Here is a 22,996-nt window from a genome sequence, read left to right as displayed (position 1 = left end):
GTTTCGTTCCGACGGTGGCGTGCAGTCGGCGTGTGCCGCTCCCGCCTGCCGCCGTGCGTGGCCCCGGGGGAGCCGGCCAGACCCCCCCACCCCCGCCTTTTTCCTCTTATTTTCTTTCTTTTTTTCTGCCTCCTCCCGCTCAGGGGCTGGAGAGCGAGCGGGCGGGGCTGGGGGGAGATGCCTGCGGCGCGCGGGGAGCCCCCGGTCGCTGGGCCAGTGGCCGCTGTTGTCCGCGGGGAGAGGAGCCCCCGGGGCGCTCGGACCCCCCCCCCCCAGGAGCGCGCTGCGGGGGGACCCCGCTGCGGACAGGCCGACCCACAGCCAGGCCAGGGCGGGCACGGGTCCTCGTGCCTGCACAGCTGGACGGATGCCCAGATGTGCATCCGGGGAGCCCCTGCCCCAGGGCCACCGCTGCCGCACGGGCGGCCGAGCAAACGTGGGCGCAGAGCACGTGCATTCATCCGTGCGCACGTACGCGCACGCATGGTCGGGCACGCGTGTGCACGTGCGCATCCGCGTACGCGCCTTCGTGTGCACACGCATCTGCTTGCATCTGCGGGTATGCGCGTGCGCGCGTGTGCGCGTACGAGCGTGTGGGCACGCGCGTGCATGCGCGCACGGGTGTACGTGTGTGTGCGCGCCTCTGCACGTGTGCATCCGCACACACGTGCGTGTCCGCGTACGCGTGCGCGTGTCTGCACGCGTGTGCGTGCTCCCGGCTCCCGGGGGGGCGCGCGGGACACCCCGCCCCAGCCCCCCCCACCCCCGGAGCAGCGAGCTCGGTCCTCCAAGGCGGCAGGAGCGTCCCCGCCGCGCGCCGCTCTGCCCGCGCTCCCGCCCCCTCCTCTATTTCCCGGAAGCGCCAGCGGAGCAGCGGAACCCGGAAGTGCCGCTGTGGCCGGTGCCGGGGCCGGCGGCGGGAGGGGGGGGCGGTGCGGTCCGGCCATGGCGGGCACGGGCGGCTGAGGAGGCGGCTGGGGGGGCGCGGGGGGCGGCGGCGAGCCCAGCCCAGCCCCGCGCCGTGGGGACGCCCCCGCTGCGGGCCATGGCGGCGGCGGCGGCGGCGGCGGCGGCGGCGGGGGGCGGCTCCAACTGGGGCCTGATCATGAACGTGGTGAACAGCATCGTGGGGGTGAGCGTGCTCACCGTGCCCTTCTGCTTCCGAGAGGTGAGCGCTCCGCCGCCCCCCGGGCCGCCCTCCCGACCCCGCTTCCTCGGGGGGGCGGCCGCCGGGCCGCTGCGGGGGTTCCCCCCCCCCCATCCCCCCGCAGAGTGGGCCCGGTGCGGGGCTGGGCGGGTCGGGCCGGGCTCTGTGTCTGCCCCACGGCCGGGCCGCCCGGCTTTGGGCGGGGGGCAGGGGGGAGCAGGCGCAGGCCCCATCCGCACGTTTGCCCCCCGGCCCTAATTCGGGGGGGGGGGGGGGGGGGGGTCAGTGTTTTGTGGTGCTTGGCAGAGGATGGTCGGCGAAGGAAGCCCTAAAGGGAGATTGGGCATCTCTTGTACCAAACTACGTAGTTTTCTTCGTCCTGAGCTCTCCGAGTAATCGCTTCTGCCCTTCTTCTGAGTAGAAGGGGAAAAAAAATCTCTAAAATTATCCGTACGATAAACACGGGCCGGCTCGGAGGCGTTTGCAGACCAGCTGTTGTGCTGGGCCCCTGCTCCCCGTCTCCAGGAGCTGCCGCCATCCCGACGGCCTCCCCGAGGTGAAATACAGCAGAAAGAAGGGGCGGCGGGGGCTGAAGAAGGGCGGCAGGGGCTCAGGTCTGGCATCGCGTGGGCCTGTCTAAAGCCACCTGCTTAAAAAGCGCCCAGCGTTTAACATCCCCACTGCAAACAGGCGAGCCAGCGAGGCAGGACGGTGCTGTGAGCCAGCTCGGTAATGAGTTTACGCTGTCAAATAGTTCTTATGTATTAAGTTTACAACAGAGTTTGCAGCTTGGGGTGAGGAGCGGTCTCTCTCCGCTCTGTGCGAGCCTGCGGAGAGCGCTGGGGGATGAAGGAGGGGAGCCGTGGGAGCTCTGCTCCGCAAACGGCTCCTCGTTCACTCTTTGGTGTTTAAACTGGCGCAGCTGGGAGCTGTGGGAAACAGGTGGCTGCTCCACGTTGTCGCTGGGCTGCGCAGAGAGTAAAGTTGAGCTGGTATGTCGTGTTTGCCCCGGCTCTGAAGTGAAGGGAAGTCCCTGAAGAGGCAGAGCGTGGCTGGAAAGGCGCGGGGGAGCCTGAGGGTGGAAGGGAGGGCAGCAAGGCTGCGTGGAATGGCTGCCCTTCCGTCTCACGCTTCTCTCTTCTCCCTCTTCTCCCGTTTCAGTGCGGCATTGTCCTGGGAGCTCTGCTGCTGGTTTTCTGTTCTTGGATGACTCATCAATCCTGCATGTTCCTGGTGAAATCGGCCAACCTCAGCAAGCGCAGGACCTACCCCGGCCTCGGTGAGAATTTTCAGCTCTGGGGCTTGCGTGTTTCCCTTTAAACTGTGGTTTTACTTTGACCTCTTAATTTACAACTTTCATAGTGATATTGTTGGAATAGCAAACGGTTTCTTGATGTAGTTTTCAATTTGCGTTGTTTTCCCTCTGTCAGTCTCTGCCCCCGGCCCTGTGTCCCAGGGGAACGCGAGGGTTTAATTCCGCTCTTGACAGCGAAGTTAATAGGCGCAGAATTGTTTTGACTCTGCAGGGCAGGGGAGGAGATGCCGCGCTGAGTGATCAAAACCCAAGTTTTCGGGAGCTGGCGTACTGGGTGTCTGGTGTAAATTATTGGTCTCGGCACGAAAGCCGCGAGCTTCCCCACCCAGTGTGCTGCCGAGGACATCGGGTTCTGCCAGCGGAGAGCTTGGCATGGAGCTCGGGCTGCCTGGATCCGAGCTGCCTGCGCGTCCGTGGCAGAGCAGAGAGGAAACGGCGCGCAGGGTTCCAGGCGGCCGAGAAAATAAAAACATCTGCAAGATTCATGTGTGGGTTTCTGGCAGAGCCTGCCAGCTCTCTTCCTCAGGGCTCATCGCCTCTGCGCTGGCGCCAGGGTTGGCCTCTGCTTGTGACCTCTCTTCTGATTTTTGAGGGGCAGGAGGAGGTGGTTGGGTTCCAGTCCTCTCCGTTGGCATGTGAAAGGCCAGAAAAGTCTTCTTTTACTTGCTTTCCCTCATTTCTCTGGGGGAGGAGGGGGTTGGCTGGCATTGCCCTCAGTAGAAGAGCTACGGAGAGGCTCGCTGACCGTGTTGTTGGCAGACGGGTTTCCTCCGTCCTCAGAGTGCCCGAGGTGCTGCTGCCAGGCTGCCCGTCTTGGCTTCTGCCGGATTGTATCCGCTAGAAACTGCGGAGATCAAGGAGTTCTGCGGTCTCGGAGGTCGCGCCTGTGATGCTGGAGGGAAGGGGGAGCCCCCAGGTAGCGTCAGGCTTGGCTGCACCGCTGCCAGCCCAGCTGCCCGGGTCGCCTGTCCCTGCCCCCTCACAACACGTCTTTGTGTGCCGCTTCCCCAAAGCACAGAGAGTCCCCTTCACCTTGGAGCCTCTCCCGGGAAGAAGGGATCCTCCGCTCTCTCTGAAGCCAAGGAGCTGGAATACACAGAGGGCCAGTAATGCTTCTAAACTTCCTGGCACCTCCTGGCACGCAAACGCTGGCGCTGAAAGAAATGCCTCTGCCCTGGGAGAGGTGCCACCGGGAGGGACAGCCCCGGGAGGAAAGGCAGCGCTCCCGTAACGCATCCTAATGCATCAAGGTTGAGCAGCTCCACACAGGCAGCCTTTGTCACCGTGGGCTCGGGCCGCGGTACATCTGCGAGAGATCCTGGCAGCCCTGCAGCTGATTCTGTGGGAGGCTTTGGCAGCGCTGAAAGATGTAAGAAAGTTTTGCAAATGAACTTCAGTCAGCCGGTCCCTTCCGGAGGAACACTGAGAGCGATGGTAGCAGCTACCAAAGAGCCGGGGCTGTAACGAGCTGATGCCCAGCCCAGACGTCTTCGCTCGGCAGCGCTCTACGCCTGAAGGGGCCGGGTAGTAAAAATATTTTGTTCTTCTCCGCTGTTCCCCTGCGCTGCGTGGAGGGGAAGGGCCTTAGGCAGATGTGTGCACAAGAAGGGAAGCAGGATGCCGTTCCCATTCAGACTTTAGCTGGGAGATGAGTTAACGCCTCCCCTTACAGCCGCCGAGAGTGGCCCGGGCCTTTGCAGGCTGCCTGTGCCGGGTATCGACCCGGGAGGCTGCTCTGCTCCGCTCCCTGCAGAGAAAAGCACCGAAACGCCGGCCGCCCGTTCTAGCAACCACGCTTGGTTTAGAAGGGGCCACGTCGGTTGCGGAGCAGATTCAGCTCTGCCCGGCTGGTTAGGCATCTGGAGACCCCATTCCGAAGGTGCTCGGCTGTACCCTTTATTTTACAGTTGTCGTCTCCTTCCTCCCTGGGAAGATAAAGGATCCAGTTTTTCCCATGTCCCCAGATGTTCCCGTCTGGCGCAGCGGTGGAAGGCTCGTTCTCGTTAGGACGTCACTTAGAGCAGCCAGGGAGACAGGTTGTTTCTCGGCGGCTGCGGCTGCGGCTGTCATCTGCAGGCACCTTTCCGTGTGGCGCGAACGAGGCGCTGGCAGGAGCCGTGCAGCAGCGGCCCTTCCTGCAGGAGGGACGTTTCTCTCTGGCTGGTTCCCCTCTCTCCGTCCCTGGCCCTTTGGCGGTGGGAGTGGACCCCAGGGGCTGTTGCCTGTTCCCCTTCCCGCCGCGAGCTCCGGAAGGAGGCGAGGGCTGGAGGCCCAGGCGGCACTTTGCGCTCTTTGCGCTCGGGCAGCGTGCCTGCTGGTGGCTGTTCCACCCGGCTTGTCCCCGAGCCATCACCTATTTTCAGTGCTACCCCACATAACAGCTCTGGTTTATTTTTCTGCTGTGAGGCTCCTGCCATGCTTTTTTTTTCTCATTCTGCGGGAGAACATCTTGTTTCTTTAGTTTTTAGCTCGAGCAGAGTCCAAAGAAATCAGAGTTGGTGAGCTGATATTTAAAATAGCAGAAGATGCTTCCAGAAGCAAATAAAGTTTGTCGTCTGGCCGCCTCCGGGAATGTGCGCTGTACCTTGAGAGGAGACAAAGGGAGCCCGGCGTGCTGGTTTCCGTGTTGGGCCGACAGAATCGGGCAGTGTGGTCTCTTTGGAACTGGAGGTCTTAATTCCCATTCTACCCAGTAAGGTCTAAAAATATAAGCAGAGTTTTCTTGGCATTTGCTTTTTAAGAAAAAACACAATGATTTAAAGACTACTGATGGTTTTCTGCTACAAGCTACAACCCAAGTATGGGAGGGGAGAAAAAAAAAAAAAGGTCTGTTGGCAGCAGCTCTTTGGTGTGGGTTGTGAGTACTGGGTATTCTGGGTATGGGGTTGAACGTTCTGGGCACCATCTCAGCTCTCCCATCCAGCAACGTCAGGCGGTTCGGTTATAGTGGGAAGATAAAAATAAAAACGAGAGTTTGATTGAAATTTTGCACTGCAGTAACTTTTTGCCACACGGCATCTTATACATGCATATTTTCTCTTCCGCGCTGACTTTCTTTTAATGGTTGCCATGTGTGACTGCTACTTCACACTGCTTTTTTTTTAAAATAGAGAAAAAAGAACCTGCTTTCTGTCTTTCCCTCATCTTTGTTCCTGTTTTATGTGGTTTTCAGTTTGCAGAGGGCATGTCTGAAAAAGAAAGTGGGAGGGCGACAAGCCCCAAACACAACACTGGTGGGTGCCTGCCACGCTGCCCTTTGTCACTCCTGTTGTTTAATTTTGAACCGATGTGCTCTGGACCTTTCTCTGACTAACTGCAACTTTTTTTTTTTTTTCCCCCCTCCTATGCCAGCATTTCATGCCTATGGAAAAGCAGGAAAAATGTTGGTGGAAACAAGGTAATGTGCTACTTATTTAAAGCTTGAATAGTTTGGTTTTCTTTAATGAAAAATACGGCTCTGTAGCCTCTTGTGGCCTTGCTGCGCTCTCGTTTCTTACCCGCCTGCCTCCTCTGGTCCCAGAAGTCTTCCTTGCACCTAGAATTTGAACAAGAGCGTAAGCGACATCCCCTAAGCGCAGCTCGCAGGTGTTGCCTCCGGCATGTCCCACCTGTTCCTGAGCGGAGGGAGGAGCACGTCCCAGGCAGTGGGAGCACAGAAGCTGGGGAGTGAACTCGTGTCCCGCTCTGCTGCGTGTGCTGTGGAATCATGGGCATGTCACCCGTGGCCGTTTTCCAGGGGTGAAATCCCTGCCAAGACTGCTGTGAGTGGGAGGGGGAGCGTTCGGTACCTCGGCTGCTCTGGTCCTGCCCGCTCCTCGCAGCCAGGCGTCTGGAGATGCCTTGGGGGGAAATCCTGTCTCCGTTTCGGGACAGACTGGTTCCTCAGGTGAGCCAGTGCAAGCAGAGGCTGCCCCACAGGTCTCGTTCAGCAGTGGGGATGGGCGATGGGACGTCGTTCCAGCGCTGCTTTTCCCAGCAGAGATGCTTTGGTGGAGGTGTCTTGAGCCAGGCTAGTCAGCGCTGCTGGCTCCTTCCCTCTTCTCAGCTGCAAACGGCTGCAGAGCACTGAAAACACACAGGATATTTCTCAAATGTTACTTGTCCGTGCAAGCAATTGCTGTGATTGCCACAGGGATGTTCTAATTGGGGCGGGGAGGGCAAGTGGTCCGTGTGATCATGAACGGGAGGAGAAGCGGTTCATAAGACAATCTTTTCATTAAAGCGTGGTCCATTTTGCGGAAAGAAGTTTGGGAGCCAGTTTGGTATCGAGACTTTCATGGTAGGCCCCTGCTGCGGGGCGTGGGGCTGAGAGAGCCTCTTGCTGGTTCTTTCAAACGTTTTTCTGAGAAATAACGGGGCTCTTGCCATCCCCAAGGCCTGTTTTTCCTGTGGCTCCAACAGCAGTCGAACCCGTGCACGTGTTACCAGGGCTACATCTCTAGGTGTGGGTGGAGGTTCTCTCATTTTTATTTCTCTGGGGTTGGATGCAGAGCTGGTGGCGTGCCCTTCACGAGCCTGAGAACAGCAGCGTGGTCCTGCCCTCTAGCACCAGCAGCGATGTGCGGCCGTGAGAACTCGCTTGCAGCCCGCCGTGTCCCTGCAGACAGAAAACCTACTTTCCTGCTGGTAGCCAAACGTGTTTGCGGTGTGGGTTCAGCAAAATCTGGGGCACGTCTCCAGAACGAGAGGCCAGAAAGTTGTGCTGAATTGTAGCACCTTGTCAGTGCTAAACCTGCGTCTCGGTCCTTCCCCAGGGCTGCAGCGTGTGTGGGTGCCTTCTGCTCCCGGTGGCTGAAATCCTGCAGCGGTGTCCTCGCTGCTGAGGCGTCACCGGTTGCGGCAGTCCCGGGCAGCGTCTCCAGCTGTCTCTGAGGCAGCCTTAGCATTCACAAAGCCTCGGCTCCTGCTCCGGCCTCCTAACCTGTGCGTGTCTTGTTGTTTTTGCAGCATGATCGGGCTGATGCTGGGAACTTGCATCGCTTTCTATGTTGTCATTGGTGATTTGGGATCCAACTTCTTTGCCCGGCTGCTTGGATTTCAGGTAAATAAACCCTCACTGGATCACCACCAGAATGCAGTCGTCCCGGTTCTTCTTGCATGGAGCTGCACGTGCCCGAGATGCAGCGCGGAGCGTCCCGCCTCGGCCGTGTGCTCGGCAGCCCACGAGGCTGTGCGGGGTCGTCTCGTGGTGAGCTTTAATGGCGCGCCTCGTGCGCAGAGCGTTAGCTCTGTGAACTTCTGGAGGCGCAGACATATGGTGTACAATCAGATGTGTAAAACCTCCAATAAGGCACTTTGATCAAAGGAATTCCTTTTAACTTGCTCTCTGTTAACTCTGGAGCAGATTCCTGGAGGAGATGGTGCTTCCTGTCTTAATTCCTGCCCGTAACGGGCAGGGACAGACAGCTCCTCTGTCCGAGCTCTCGCCCCCTTGCACCCCTCTAGTTCACGAGGGGGTTTCGTCCTGCCCCTTGGTGCTGTGGTGGCCAACGTGACTGTGCGCCTGCCTCCTCCTCTTTAAGATAAAATGAGCGGTGTGATGAGCGTGGTCCAGAGGCGCTCCTCGAGGGCGGGAGGCTCCTGCCGCTCTTCCCGGGGAGCTGTGAGCCGGGGTGCGAGCGGCAGCACGCCGAGCCGGCGCGAGGGTGGTGCCGGGAAGCAAAATGGACATGTGGAAGGATTTTTGGCGGGGCTGTTATCTGCTCTGCCTGATGGTGCTAAGCTCCGATTAAGGGACTGTGAAGTTAAAAAGCTGTGTTGTGGCTGCGGCCAAATTAGGTATTAAGTATTTCCAAGCGCTTCGGAGTGTTCTGCTATAATAAATACCAATGTGAGGTTTCGATTAATTTTCTGGGTCGGAATTTTCAAGACTTCAATCTCTTCTCTCCCGAGAAAGTTTAGTTTTTATTTAATTGCATGAAAATACCTCAATAGCTTGTGCTGGATTAGCATTTAAACGCGCCCCCGCCCCCCCCAATACTATGATTTCAGGATGGACCTGTCGCGCGCTGTGTAGAGCAACAGTGGCACCCAGTGACTGTGCGAGCTAATCACAGACCTAGGCACAGAAGTGGCGAGCCTTCAGCACCAAATCTTTAAATACAAACAGGAGCAGAATTTCACATTTGAAATCCATCCTGGCTTTGCGTTGTTTCTCGCTCTGGAAAAATGAACCACACTGGGGAGTTACTTTGACGTGGTGGGATGTTTTGAGTATCCTCTGTGCTCCAGTCCTCCAGGCAGGTCCTTTTTCCAGGTGTCGGGCAGCTTCCGGATTGTCCTGCTCTTTGCCGTCTCCCTGTGCATTGTGCTTCCACTGAGCCTCCAGAGGAACATGATGGCCTCCATCCAGTCGTTCAGCGCCATGGCGCTGATCTTTTACACGGTGTTCATGTTTGTGGTGAGTATCGATGCCAGGAATGCTGTTTCCCGAGTGTTTTAACGCCGGTGTTCCCGCTGGGACAGCCTGCAGGTGCAGGCCTTGAGCTTAAAATGTCCCTCCTGATAACTGGTGCTGCTGGTGCATCAGGAGCATCTCGGTGCCCTCGCTCTTGAGCGGCTGGAGTGGGGAGGTGTGGACTACGGAAACTGGCTGGTGGGTCTGTAAGCTATTACAAGGGCTGGGGACTGCGGGGGCACAAATAATAATAAACCACAAATCGAGTTGTGGTTTATTCTGCTCGTTGCTGTCTTTATAATTTAGGGCTCTGAACTTGAAATCAAAGAACGGAAGATGCGGGGAAGAGTGCCTGGAAGCAGGAGGACTTCCATCGTGCGTTAGTGTTTTGCCTTGAAACCCTCGATGCTCCTGATCTGCAGGGGAAGGCAGCTCTTGTTCAGAACTCGGGCGTGTCCTTCGCGTGCGCTTTTGCAGCTGATGGTTAACGTCCCTCAGGCTGCGAGTAGTTTTGTTTGTTAGACACCAGCACTTCTATTTTTGAGCACTGAAAGCTTCGTAGGGCCTGAAGTCTGGTACATGGTGTATGTTCTTGGATCTTTCTAGAAAAGGTTTTCTTTGCTGAGGTGAACGGATTCCTGAGCATTTAAACTGAGGAGGGTGAGCTGAGAGCTCCCTGAGGCTGGCCCTGTTTGGCTTGGCCAAGGCCCTCGTGCAGCACCGTTTACTGAGAGGTGGAGACCTTCACGTGCCTTTTGGTGCCTTCAGGTTTCACCTCACGGGTGCTGATGTGGTTAGCTCCTGGAGCTCCAGCTGTGTCTCTCCTAAATTTCAGGACTGGAAGAGCTGAAACACAAGGAAGAAAAGGGAGGTGTGGAAATTCTTTGCACTTAACTATTTTTAGTGGGTTGTGCTGGGTCACGCCTCTGAGCTTGCCTCTGTGAGGAGGCTGGAAACTGTAAAGGAGCGCTTCGCAAAACTGCCGTTTTCTGGGAGCTGGGCCTTTGAGAAAACCGCAACGTTTCATGAGAGCTGGCTGCACTAAAACGTAATCTCTGGGGATTAGAGAACCCCCATTCAGGCAATATTATAAACAGGCATTCAGGCGTATTTACCTTCTGCTTCCTGTGCAACCCAGTGCCTGCCGGTTCCCCTGTCAATGGCGAAAGAGCTCCCCTGGCCTGGCCTGGGAGCCTCGCTCCCCCCGTTTTCCTGAAGTTTATCCTTGCCTTTGGTGAACCGGTGGCGTTAAACGCCTCCGGAGTAGCAGCGTGCAGGTGAGGTCCTGCTTCGGCAACCTTTGTCTCTCTCTGCTGAACAGGATTCTCCAAGGCAATGTCGCTTCCCGTTTGGATTTAAAAACATGTTTAAAAGAGTGCAAAAGAAGTTGCTGGGAACCATAATTTTCGCGGTTAAACGTGTCAGTGGAAATTGTTCCACCCTGGTGCGTGCTGTGATGTCTGATGGCATCAATCAAGGGGGGAATGTCATGGATCTTTTAAAACGCGCTCCAGGATCCTTGGTGGCGAGGGGCCCTTGGGTTGCTGGAGCTTTAATAGCGTGTGGGTGGGAGGGGTGGGGAGCCAGGGAATCTGACTAATAGCGATCGGGCCGTGGCAGGCAGCATAAGCTGTTCCTCACAGGGCTGCCACATGCTGCCTTTTATCCCAGCACCGGCATTGCTGCTGCCGTGAAGTCGTTTTGGGTTGGATTTTAACCCCTTTTCTTTCTCTTGGCTACAGATCGTGCTGTCGTCTTTCAAGCATGGCCTCTTCAGCGGGCAGTGGCTGCAGCGAGTTAGTTACACTCGCTGGGAGGGCATTTTCCGCTGCATCCCCATCTTTGGCATGTCTTTCGCCTGTCAGTCGTAAGTACCTGCCGTTCCCACTCCTGGCAGTTGTGGTGCGCAGTGAGCTTTTTCTGAGGGCAGTGGGTCATGAGGATCTGCAAGGGATAGATACCATCTGCTTTCCTGTTTTATTTTAATCAGAGTATTTTACAGCCCACTGAAGAACAGCATCTCGTCCAGTTGTGACCCTTTTCTTGCCTAGATGGAGGAGGGAATTGTATTTCACTTGGGAGTTGTTGCACTTGAGCAACACGAGGTCGTTTGGGCCAAACAGATCCTCACTGTAATGCACGCTTCTTCGGGCACAGCTGCAGAAGTGACGAATTTCCCCTGTTTCTTGAAGGGAATGATTTAGTACCAGGAAGGGCAGTGGGGCTGCAGGGTAGCTTAGACTCGCGGCTGCTCTCTGCTTCCCTGAATTTCTTTGAGAACGCTCAGAAGATCACGCAGCCATTGACTCTGGAGGGTTGCTCGCGCGTTTCCATTTACCTGCTTTTAATGAGGGCTTCCGTTGGCACGAGGAAGGACGTGACGGCAGGCCAGGCTATTTTCACGTTTCGGGCAGCATTACCTTCTGCACCAGAATGGCAAGTGAGCAATACGTGCCTGGCCAGAATAGTGCCAGACTTTAAATAGATGTGTAAATCCAAACGTGGACACGGAAAAGACCATCCTCGTTTGGAAGGCTGGCAGAGCTGGGCTTTCCCCCATGTCGTTCCAGCAAATGGGTAGCATGCCAACAGAAAATGAATGTGACAGATAAAATTTGTTCAGACCGCTGTGTTTACACCCACATGCAAGATCCAAATCATCGTTTTCCACTTATTGGCTCTCTTGGCAGCTCGGTTCCTACCCGAACGCGCTCCAGCCTTGCTGTTTGATGTCTCCATTACAACTGGGGAAGGGAATTGGATGCTTTTACAGCCCTACCTTGTTAGCATTTTACAGTTTTTAATTTTTTTTTTTTCTTATGGTAGCCACGCAGTACCAAGCACAATTTTGCTGGAAGCTGGAAATGCAGGGAAGTGATTTGGTCTGGAGCAGTGTGCGCACACCTCAGTACAGGCTCCGTGGCAGCACTTTTGTGGCAAGCCGAACCTAAAGCGGTGCGTTTTTTCCAAGCATCAGTGCAATATGCTGTCCCCAGCCCGGGTAGTCTTTATAAGCATGTTATTCCCAGCTAGGTAGGTTTAATTTTGCTGACCTCTGACTCACCTTTTTAAAAAATAAGTGATATAGAGCAGAAATCCTTTTCCTTCAGCACTTAAATGCAGCATACAGTAAGGACAAATAAATGCGCTATTATTCTAGCTTGAAAATCTTGACCCTGCTTTATTTGGGAGTTCAATCCCCTTCGCTCTTTACAAGCTATCCTCTTGCTGCTGAAGTTGCAAAGTAGGTCACTCCTCTGCAGCTATGTAGCGTGGAAATTCGCCGTGGAGCTGAGCTGGGAGTACGGGGGCTCCGGGGTTACCTCCGCTTCAGCCTCCTTGCGTGACCTTGGTCAAGTCACCGGACCCTCTAATTAAAGAGGTGTCAGTAGAGCTTTCCAGGAGAAAGCGTCTGATTTCTGAGCTGGCTGTTCTGGTGCAGATGGATGCAGAAATGCTGAATTCACAGGGATAATAAAAGTCGGGATGTTGTTCATGGCCTCTGTGAGCATCGGTTCCCTGCAGGCCGAGTCGGCGCTGTGCTCAGAGAGCCTGTGCACGGTGGTCCCTGCAGTGAGGGACAGATATTTTGGGGTGGCTCTGGCTGTCTGAAGCAAGGCTGCGCTCTCCGAGGCCACTCTTAGCGTGTGTGCCGACTTGCCTGCTCTGTGTTTGGGAGGAACCGTCTGCTTGTGCCCTCTTTGAGGTGCAGTGTCGCAGATAACGCAGCGAAGGGTCCCTGACCCGGGTCCTTCAGTGCAGTCATTTGCTTAAAAATGAACCCCACGCATGTCCGGACACGCTGCCTGTTGCATGCTGCTTGTCCTCTTGCTCTGCCTTGAGAAGTGGTGATGGTCAGGAGGGCCCCGCAGCGTGTCATGGGGGCTTGAGGGACACTGTGCTGGTCCTCCGAACCCACGTCGACCAGATGGAGGCCTGGGTGCAGCTGGACTTCGCGTGGCACTTTTCCCCACGTCACTGCTTTCTTCCTGCGCAAATATGAGCCTGGCCTGGCTGTGCCATGCCATACGCTGCAGAGCCTCTCTGCTTCCCTCCTGGGCCTGGGTATTCAGTCCCTCGTGGGACTGAAATCGGGACACAGTTAACCTAGCAGAGGTCGCTGCGTTGAGGGCAGGGAGGGATCCGAAATGGAGAGACTCCTGGGGAAGCCGATCTCCTCGCTCCCTGCCGGTAAATGGCTGTCACGGTGCTGCATCCGCAGTCTGCGTGTCTCTCGTGGGTTCCTGCGAGCCGATGTGCTCAGCTTCTTTTGTGCAGAACCCTTTGACGTTACAGGATTAAGGGTTAAGGATTTTTCTGCTTGGCCTCGGCTTGACACGCTTTCTGCTAATGGCTTTGTGCCCGCGGAGCTGGGGATACCCCCTTCCCATGTAACTGGGTGCTCCCCCCCTCTCCTGAGAGTTCCTTCAGTAACATGAAGCCAGGACGTAGCCACTCGAGTTAAAGTCATGAGAGGTTAATGAGTTGCTAAAATACGCACCTGATGTCAAGAAGTACATTCCTCATGCTTTCCGAGTCTGTAAATACCCCAGATCCCGCGGAATTGACGCTCCCAGCTTTCTATGAACTGAGCTGTAGCAGCAGCGCTGAAACATGACAGGCGCTGCGTTTAGTTTTGTTTGTTTAACTTTTCTTTTCGACAGTGTGATGCTCTAACCTTCTTCCTGCTCTTACTCTGTAAACACTGCGTTGCTTTAATTATCAGCGTAGAGAGCTCCAAGAACAATAATTTCCAGTGCGCTGCCTGGCCCGGTGCCACTGGTGTTTCACTGGAACAAACGGTCATTCATTTTGCAACACTTTTGAACCAAAATGTTTACATCACACGTTTAGCTCCACGTGGTGGGGTGGGGAGAACAGGAATATTTTTGCAACACTTAAAGTTATGAGTGTTCTGAAATCTCTTGGCATGAGCAATATAAATTGTGGAATAGCAGCGAGTGTTTGTACTCCATAGGGGGAAGGTGTCAGGGATTCTTCGCTGCTGGGCTGAGGCAGGGAATGTGCTGGAATTGGGTTTTTCTCTCTCTCTGCAGAAGGTTTCCTTAAATAATTTACCCTTTTCTACAGTCAGGTCTTGCCTACCTATGACAGCTTGGATGAGCCGTCTGTTAAAATCATGAGCTCCATATTTGCTTCTTCCCTAAACGTGGTCACCACCTTTTACATCACGGTAAGAAACTTCCCCTTCTCTTTCCTTGCCAGAAGTCATGCTCTGGAGGGGCAACAGGGATGATGATTTATCCTCAGCTGGGGCCGGTTTCTGCTTATCTGTATTTATTCTGCAAGATAAGTCATTTTGCTGAATGCAAAATTAGATGGGAGATGATGAACTGAACAATGCAGGAGGCGTTTGGAGAGTCCAGATTTTCGGCAAGGCACATTTCCTTGGGCGGAGGCAGAGCGGAGACCCAGCTCTTCCATGTGCATCAGCCTGCTGTCTGCCTTCCAGGGCCCAGCCTGCGGCTGGAGATGCTGCCCAGAGTTCAGCAGAGCTTCTTTCAGCCTGTTGCAATTGGAAAGACGTGAAGGAAGTTATGCCTCATAAAGCCCCAGCTAATAAAACGGAGTTAAGAATTCCTGAGAAGAGCCTTGCCCTGTGAGCTGGGCTGCTGCGGGGAATCATTACGGCCCTTCCTTTGTGGGAGGGGGCCGGTCCCTGGGCCTGGCAGCAAGCAGAGCGTCTCTGCTCTGTGTCACGGGCAGTGGCAGTGTTCCCTCGCTGCAGCGTCCTCCGTAGAAGCCCGCTGTATTTAGTGAGAAGCTTGCCTCTGCTTCTAGGAAGGTCCCACTATTCGTTAACCACCCGTCTCGGCTTCGGGGGGTGCTGCAGCTGGGGCTGCTGGCAGGTTGGCCGTGGGGTGGCCCCACACTCCCTCCTTGGCCGGCCGGTCCTAACTCATGGGAGGTCGCTGGCCTCCACCTTTTGTGAAGAGCAGATACGAATGTGTTCTGGAGTCAAACCCCTCCTGCTCACCTCCCCTCCTGCCGGACAGGTGGGCTTCTTTGGCTACGTGAGTTACACTGAAGCCATTGCTGGGAACGTCCTCATGAACTTCCCTTCCAACCTTGTGACGGAGATGATTCGAGTGGGATTCATGATGTCGGTAGCTGTGGGGTTTCCGATGATGATTCTCCCCTGCAGACAGGCGCTGAACACCCTTCTCTTTGAGCAGCAGGTAAGATCCTCTTGTGTGGCCAGGAGCGGCTGGCTGCCTTGGTGTGCACCTTTGAAACTCGCTTTTTGAAGGGTACGGTGTCTCTGGCTGCTGTTGCCGACCTGGGCTACAAACGTGCCTGGTTCTGTGAGAGTCCGTTGACAGCTGCGTGTTTCTGACCCGTGGTAGGTACTCGCTACCCAGAGGGACAAGCCCTCAACTGGCAGCGAAAGCGTAAGTGCCTGGTGTGTGATGGCGGTGCAGCAGGAGGCCCGTGGCAGTCTGTCAGTCCTGCTCCACAGAACGGTTCATTTCTGGTACTTGGAGGCTCTTGTCCTCTCGGGGGAGGAATGTCGTGGGCAGAAGTGCTGGCGCTGCGAGCCTGCAGCCTGCTGTTGCTCTGCTGCACCCCGTGTCCTGTGGCTGCTCCTTCCCTGCTCCCCTGGGGAATTTGGCTCTCGCGCAGAAGTGTTACACAGTTCAGAGTCGGGATGCCTCTCCCCCTCAGAAAGAGGGAGAAATGTGCTCTTGGAAACAGAGGAGCCTCCTTATTTCCTGCTGCTCCAGCTGGCATCCTTTTGCTGGCCAACTCGATCTTGCTTTGCATTTAGCTCAAGCTTCTTTTCCTGGCCTCAGAGCCCAGCCCAGCCTCACTACTTCTTGCTTCTGTGTGTGCCTGCTCGTGTCTGCTCTTTCATTATTATTCTCATCCTTGCACCTCTGTCGGTAGCCCCCTGAGCGGCCCTCTCCCCGCCGGCTTCAGGTGTCCCCTGCCTCCAGCGCCTCCTCGGGCTGTTTGGCGCTGATGTGGCGCAGAAGCGTGCGGTGGAATAGAGCGCTCTCCCGCACGTTCACCTTTCCCAGGGTCAGATCTTCAGACAGCCTTTGTGACTATAGTTGGTCTGTCTGATTCAGACTGTAAGTCCCTTGTGGCAGTAGCGTGTTCTCCTCTGTGTATTGTACGGCACTAAGCATGCCGATGGTATTCAGTAAATAACAGTAAGAGATTGTGGGAATGTTCTGAGGCCTTTGTGTATCTGCATAAATAGAAACCTCTTAGGGCAGGAAATAAAACTTGAGCAATTTATAGCTCTAAATCCTGCCACTTCTGCCTGTGAGAAGCCCCCGGCTCTTTTCTCACGTCGGGAGGGCCTGAGGATGGGGAAAGACAGTTGGTGAAAGCCAGTGGGTGCAGAGGAGTAAGCGCTGGAAACGTGTAGGAGGGACTTAGTTCTCGCCTGGGCTCTGCATGTTGCTCTCTGGGCTCTGAACCTGTCACTTTGCTTTTCTCTCCCATCTGTGCGGCCAGGAAAGCGGGGACTCGCTGGTTCTGCAGGGCACGTGGGTTTGCTGGGTCCTCGGCACCTTCTGCTCGGAGGGTGGGGATGGGATGGGAAGCGGAGGGCATCCGGAAGCCCTCCAGTGCCAGCAGCTCCTCAGTAGCACTGATGATGCTCTCTGCCTTTGTGCATCCAGCCGGGGTGTCTTCTGCCCGGTCGGAGGAGCTGGTACGCTGGTGTAAGGCGGTGGGAACAGCCCTGCTCCCGGCTGCGTTAGGGGACGCCTTGCCGTAGCCAAACCAGAGCTCTCCCCCCTGTGACCGTTCTCTCTGCTGCCTTCTCAGCTGCGCCGCTTTCCCATGGCCTTGGCCTTGGGGCCGCTCGCTGAGGCCGGGCAGCGCTGGCACGGGGGTTTGGCCACAGCTGTACGGTTCACGTTTGGGGCAGGAGGGAAAAGGCAGCTTTGGCTTCGTGCCCCCCGTCCCTCTTGTTTGGAAGGAGTGTTAAAACTGCTCAGCCAGGTCTGACTGTCCCCACTGGCATTCACCTCTGCTGAGACCAGAGCGTGGAGGTGAGGAAGCTGCTGGAGCCTGCTGGGGTAGCTGCGTAGGAACCGTGGGGCTCTGGTGCAGGAGCTGAACTCATTCTCCCCCCCAACTCTTTCTCTTCCAGCTAAAAGACGGCACCTTCGCTGCCGGGGGTTACATGCCCCCGCTGCGGTTCAAAGCCCTGACGCTGGCTGTTGTGTTTGGAACCATGGTGGGAGGCATCATGATCCCAAACGGTGAGTGAGGAGCTGGGGGCGAGGGCAGGTTCCTTGGCCATTTTCTCTTTTATGGTCTCTTTTCTTTGCTTTTCTGGGTGGCGTGGCCAGGCTCACTGGGCTCGCACCCCAGCCTGCCTGGGGGCTCGGACAGCCGCCACGTGCTGCTGCTCTGGCTGTCCTGGAAGAGGGGCCTTTGCTGACTTCTCCTCCTCTTCTTTGCCAGTGGAAACAGTCCTGGGCCTGACAGGTGCTACAATGGGAAGCCTCATTTGTTTTATCTGCCCGGCTCTTATTTATAAGAAGATCCACAAGAACGCGCTTTGTTCACAGGTCAGTGCTGATGCCGCTTGACATCCCCCTAAGCCCTCCGCGGAGCCTGGGAATGTGGTTAATGTGCAGCAGAGAAACTGCTCGGCACCTCCTCCAGCCTCCCCCTCCAGTCTGCCCAGTACAGGTGGGAGCTGTTCTGGTCGGCCGCTCTGAGCGGCGTCGCCCATGGGCGTGCAGGCAGCAGCGGAGGAGGTGCTGGCCCAATGCGTGGCCTACCCCACGCTGGAACACCGGCTCTTTTTTCCCTTCCGGCAGCCAGTGAAGCTTTATTTGATGCATAAAATGCTGCTTCCAGTCTGCCTTCTGGTGGGTTTCAGGTTCCGTAGCTGCAGAACGGGAAATCCAGGCAGCCTATAAAACCTTAACGGTCCTGACGTCCTAACCTGCCTGGGCTGGGTAAAATAAACACAGTTCCTCAGCGATGCGGTTCTTGCTGCTGACCTTCAGCTTTCTGGTTTCAACCGAAATAATAATAAAAAGGAACACACACGTAGAGGTGTTGCTTCAGGAATTGATTTTTTAAAAGCTGGGGTCGTTCAGACGCTGTTAGAAATTTAGCTTTTCCTTTCGCGCCGGTTTGAGTTGGCCTCCTCGGGGACTGAAACAAAGTGGCTCTTTGCTGGGCCTGATCTCTCGTTCTGCAAATACTGTGCTTTTGTGGGGCTGAAATTAGCGTGCTTTGTTTTTTTCTAACAATAACGTAATCCAGTGCCTTTTAGCAGGCCTCTGCCCCAGCATTACCAGTCACGACAGTGCTGGTCTGGGAATAAGGTTTTCAGCAAACTGCAGAGTCAGCAGGGGGAGAGCACGACATTTTTGTGGGTCCTACAAAACTAATGGCTTTTCTGCGTTTAATGACTTGTGGCTTTGCAAATGTACATGAAGGTTTTAAGCAGCGTGGGGGTTTTTTTTCTTTCCCCGTGCTTTCTCTGACGCAAGGAAGTAGTCCAACTTTCCAGCTTTCGCTCTGAATTCTGACACTTTGGTCCTAACTTCTTTGACTGAAACCCCAAGCAGGAGTCTGAATGCCAGCCTGGATTTTTCAGGGAAACAAAGAGCACTTTCAAGAATTGCTTTCTATTCCGGCCGAGCCAGAGCATTTCTCTGCACTTAGGATGTGCTGAGCTCTCAGAGCGGCTGCCCGGAGGCGACTGTCAGCTGCCCGGGGTTGAACACTGGGGCCCTCACAATGCTTGACCTGAAACGCTGGTCACAAGGCTGGGGAAGATGTTTGTCCTGCAGAAATCCCCACAAAGGAATAGGGGCTTATCTAAAGCATCAGCCCCCAGGTTACCCTGGCGTTTCAAGGGGCTGGTAGCGAGCTGTCCAGCGTCTCTTGAGTGATCCATCGCCTGTCAAGTGTGCATATTTGCTTTGACCGATGCTCTGAAGTGCTGCAGCAAGGGCACACCTGCCTCAGAAACGCGCTAGGCTGCGGAGCGCCTCCCTGCCCCGCTCTGGAGCCGAATTCTGGCCCCACCCTCTCCTTGTTCCTCCAGGTCTTCTGCAAAGACTCATTTATTCTTTCCCTGAAGCTCCGACTTTGGTCTCCTCCTTCATTCCTGCTTTTCTTTGATCAGGCACTCCACTTCATCAAAATATGCTCCTGTGGAAAGTGGCAGTCAAGGGGAAGAAGGAGGGGGCCCTGGGCACAGCTGTCCCTCCCCGCTTTTCCCTCTCTAAACAATGTACACGTATGTTCTCTCCCCCTACATCATCTTTAGCTTTCTTCCAAAGCAGCAGACCTTCTAAACACCAGCTCTTACGCTTGCCTGAATTATCCTGGTGCTTGTGGTGCTGCTGAGACCTGCCCCCCTCCGGCATCCCGCAGAGCCCTGCGTCAGGCAGCTGGCGCGGTAGGAAGTTCGGATTTACCGAGCTGGGAAGATGGTGCAAGCTGAGGCTACAAAACAAGGAAGTTGTGCTAAAAGTAGTGAAAAGGTTCCAGGGGGAGGGATATGGGCAGTCCCAGATGTTTGCTGGCCAGCAAAAAGCACAGGCGGCTTCCGCCAGCGAGTCGTGAACTATTGCAGGCGCTGGTCGGGCGGCCGGGGCTGGCACGGCAGCTTGCGCCGCGTGGGGTGGCTCAGGCCGTGTCGGGCGGGCGGTCAGGTAACAGAGCGGTTAAAAAGCTTGAAGCCAGGCGTGTGCAGCGCTGCGAACGACCTGGGGAGAGCGTGCCCTTTCTTGTGGTTAAGCATCAAGCGTGTTCTGTACGGGTGCGGGTCCTCGCGCTGCTGCCCTGCGGGAGCCGTGCGCGGGGCACGGCGCGAGGTTTGGCAGAGGGCTGCTGGAGGTCGCGGTGAGGTCTGTAAACAGCGTTTGACTTCTCACAGGAAGGTGTTGGCTTCCCGGTGTTGACACAAGCCTGTCCGAGAGGCCCCTCCTAGGGAGGCTGGCGTTGCTCTTGTCCCAGTTGGGGAAGCTGCCGAGAGGCCGCTGGAGGTCAGGAAGTGACCCCTTGGTCTCGCTCCTGTGCGGATGGAAAAGAGATTCCCCTCTGCCCTCCCCTGGCAGCGCGGTGGCCAGCGCACCTTCACCGCAGGCGCTTTCGCTCAGCACGGCCCTTCAAACACAGCGTCTCTGCGGCAGCGCGGCGGAGGAACCCGGCGGTGACCGGGGCTCTGCATTCCTTCGCCGTGACTCTGTCCCTCCGAACGCTCGGTGTCCAAAACAGCAGGGTTTGGAGGATGTCGTCACTCCACACAAATGCAGTGTTTCTGCTTCCCGCTGGCGGCTCAGGCGTGGTCGGGGGAGATGGTCTGAGCTGATGGCACTGCTGTACAAAGTTCGAGTTATCTTCTGGGAGGAAGGCCGGCCGAGGGAAAGCGACCAGCAGAGGAAACGGCCGCGTAAACTTCCTGCCCTGGATTCCCGTCCGTGCTCAGAGCGCTCGTCTCGGGAGACAGGCCCTGGCCCTGCTGACCTGCCTGCTGGAGGAGGCTGCAGCTGGGGGGGTTTGCACATCCTCCTGCCCCGTCCGGGGTGAGAGCTGCTCTGGAGAAGGGGCTCTGCTCTCAGCGGGTTCGCTTTTCGGAGGGGTGGCAGAGATCCTGCCTGTGGGACCGGGCACTGGCCTGTAACCGCTCTGCAGCGTTGTCCCTCTCCTTGCTCCAGGTTCTCAGCGCTTCAGCTGGATGCTGTGGGGGGAGGTGGCTCCTCTACCTGTGCTTGGTTTCTTGAGCCACCGAGTCCTTGCACCCCACGTTCCTCTTCCCTCGGTTGCCAGATGAGCCTTGGTGGTCCCCTGAGTACAAACTCTGCCTGGATTTCCGTGTCATAAGTATCTCCGTGGAATTAGGACAAGTTGTGGACCTCTTTATTCTGGTCTTCGGTTGCTGACGGGGTAGATGAGGAGGAGGTGTGCTGACGGGGGGAGCTGAAGGCGAGGGATGGCCTCTGGCTCACGGACAGCCCAGCCTGTGGGCTGTTCATCGGCTGCCACGTGTGCCCGTACCCACTGCTCGGGGGAGCTCACAGATGAACTCCAAATGTTAAACAATCAAAGGGGTTTGAATCCAAGGCATTCGAGCCGGTGGTTCCCCACCAAGATAAGAAACAACAAAAATCCTTTTAAAACGTTTAATATTTTCAGCCATTTCCTACAGCTCCCGTCTCTCCCACGTTGCTCCTAGTTCCTGTGGCACCAGAATAGATCCTCTTTGTGGAAACTCTCTTCCTCTCTGCTGTTGTTTCTGGAAAACGCCAGAACAGCCTTCCAGTCGCAAAGAGCGTTTCTGCCAGGGCCGTAGATGGTGTGAGGGGAGGAAGTGGACGTGCTCCGCGCCGAGGGCAGCAGCGGCAGGGACCTGCTGACTCCGCTTTTGGCCCGAGCAGGATGGCAGGATGTCTGCTCTTTGTGCACCCGCGCAGCGAGGCAGGGAGCAGATTTTACTTCTGTTTCCTTTGCAGCGTCTCTAAGGCCCGGCCTCTGCTCCCTGGCCGCGCTGCTCGTCCCTTGCTGGAGCCGCTCCGCGTCCCGCCAGCCTGTTCCTTCTGGAGGCGTCTGTCTGTCTGCAGGGCTGTGCTGGGAGCGGGGTCTCCTGGGCCCCAGGCTCTGAGCACCCTGACCCACGTTTCGGGGTGATCTGCCGCAGCGCGAAGAAGGAGAGGAAAGCGTTAGCCTCTCCTCCCTCCCCTGGGCATGCCAGTGTTTGAACTTCTCCTTTCAATTTCACTTCTCCCCTTTATTTTCAATGTTCTGCCTCCAGCAGCTCCCGGTTGTAGCAGTGGTCCCCTGGAGCTGTTCATGGTTTTCGCACACGCAGTAGCATCCTTTTGTTTTGCTTTTTTGTGAAGTGAGATGCAAACGGAGCAGGGTAAGGATTCTGGAGGAAGAGGATGAGTCCCGCAGGATGTCCTCTGGTGAGCTGGTGTCACAGCCCGAGCCAGAATCATCCGTACTGGGTGTTGCAGCCCTCTGTACCGGGGCCGGGCGGTTGTGTGGCTGTACTGGACAGCAGCAGGATCGCCTACCAAAGCAGCAGGTTTCCTTTCGGATCGAGACTTTTACGGGATTGCCTCGCGCAGCACGCGTAGCAAGTTGTTCTTGTTCGACGTGTGGTGGAAAAAGCGGTGTCCTCCCCTCCGCGCGCACGTAGCAGGAGCGGGGATGGGAACTGGCGAAAGGTGGAGGAGAAGCGACGGTGTGCTGCCTGCAAGCTCCGAGTGCTGCGCAGGGCGGCTGCGAGGCGCAGAGAGGGCGCGGTTTGCAGCGTTGTCTTGGCTCCTCTGCTGCTGTGTGCAGAGCTGCAGAAATAAGCCAGATCTCTGGTGTTTCAGAGAGCGTACTGTACTTAAAAAAAAAAAAAAGAGGAGGGGAATTGCTGCATCATAAATACCAATTTGCTGAAAACTTTCAGCTTCCCAGCATTGCAGAGGCGTTTTCTGTTTTGCATGTGATGTTTCCTGTTGCTTCCATGGTCTGTGGTGAAAAGGAGTTTGTGGCAGACGCGGGTTTCTAGCCGAGTGCCGCTCCTTTGCCTGCTTCCTTCAGCACAGACTCTGGCAGCTTTCTCCTGCCAGTCAGTCAGCGCTGTCGACGCGTTGACACGCAGACCGGGTTCCAGGAGAAGCCCTTACGGTGACAACTGCAGTGATGAACTAGGTAAAAATAATACCTTTAGAGTTTAATTGAGTCTCCCCGTTGTCGGCCAGCAGCCCGTTGGCTCGGCCCTTTGAACTGGTTCCGCTCTCGTCTGGAGGAGCGGGCAGGGGTTCGGCAGCCCTGGCACCGAGCACGCAGACGCTCCCCTGCCCCTGCTGCTGCTGCCATCGTCTTGCTTGTCCTTCTCAAGTTACTCCCTGAATTGCTAGCGCTCCTAGAGATTTTTTTTTTTTTTTGTGCCATCAAAGGCAGAGAGTTTTTTTTATTCTTTCTCACAGCTCATGTGAAATTGGATCCATTTAGATCAATTTATCATCAGATAACAAGCTGTAGAAACGCTCTTTTTGTTGGTGGCCACTTTTTGAGTTAGGGAAATTCATGGAGCACTTCCCTCCACAGGATCCAGATTCTCTCTTTCTGTTTTTATTCTGTTTCGTCCCACATTTCTGACCACTGGCCACCAGGACCTGCGTGT

At 56.0% G+C, this 22,996-nt stretch overlaps 1 protein-coding gene across 1 annotated transcript in view; it reads left to right on the top strand.

Moving 5' to 3' along the window:
- The first annotated feature begins 997 nt into the window (after positions 1-997).
- Positions 998-22,996, top strand: part of SLC38A10 (solute carrier family 38 member 10) — a 37,037-nt gene continuing 15,038 nt past the window's right edge. The window contains exons 1-10 of the mRNA XM_086762680.1: positions 998-1,168; positions 2,309-2,426; positions 5,814-5,859; positions 7,410-7,503; positions 8,719-8,862; positions 10,602-10,726; positions 13,951-14,053; positions 14,877-15,059; positions 16,991-17,102; positions 17,308-17,414. Coding sequence (XP_086618806.1) covers positions 1,046-1,168; positions 2,309-2,426; positions 5,814-5,859; positions 7,410-7,503; positions 8,719-8,862; positions 10,602-10,726; positions 13,951-14,053; positions 14,877-15,059; positions 16,991-17,102; positions 17,308-17,414 — 1,155 coding nt within the window. The 5' untranslated portion in view covers positions 998-1,045. The remainder of the gene's footprint in view (positions 1,169-2,308; positions 2,427-5,813; positions 5,860-7,409; positions 7,504-8,718; positions 8,863-10,601; positions 10,727-13,950; positions 14,054-14,876; positions 15,060-16,990; positions 17,103-17,307; positions 17,415-22,996) is intronic.

The sequence above is a fragment of the Chlamydotis macqueenii genome, chromosome 18 (assembly GCF_036417535.1).
Source record: "Chlamydotis macqueenii isolate bChlMac1 chromosome 18, bChlMac1.mat, whole genome shotgun sequence".
In the NCBI taxonomy this organism is placed as follows: domain Eukaryota; kingdom Metazoa; phylum Chordata; class Aves; order Otidiformes; family Otididae; genus Chlamydotis; species Chlamydotis macqueenii.
The sequence above is the reverse complement of the archived record's forward strand: the minus strand, read 5'-3'. Positions and strand labels throughout refer to the sequence as shown.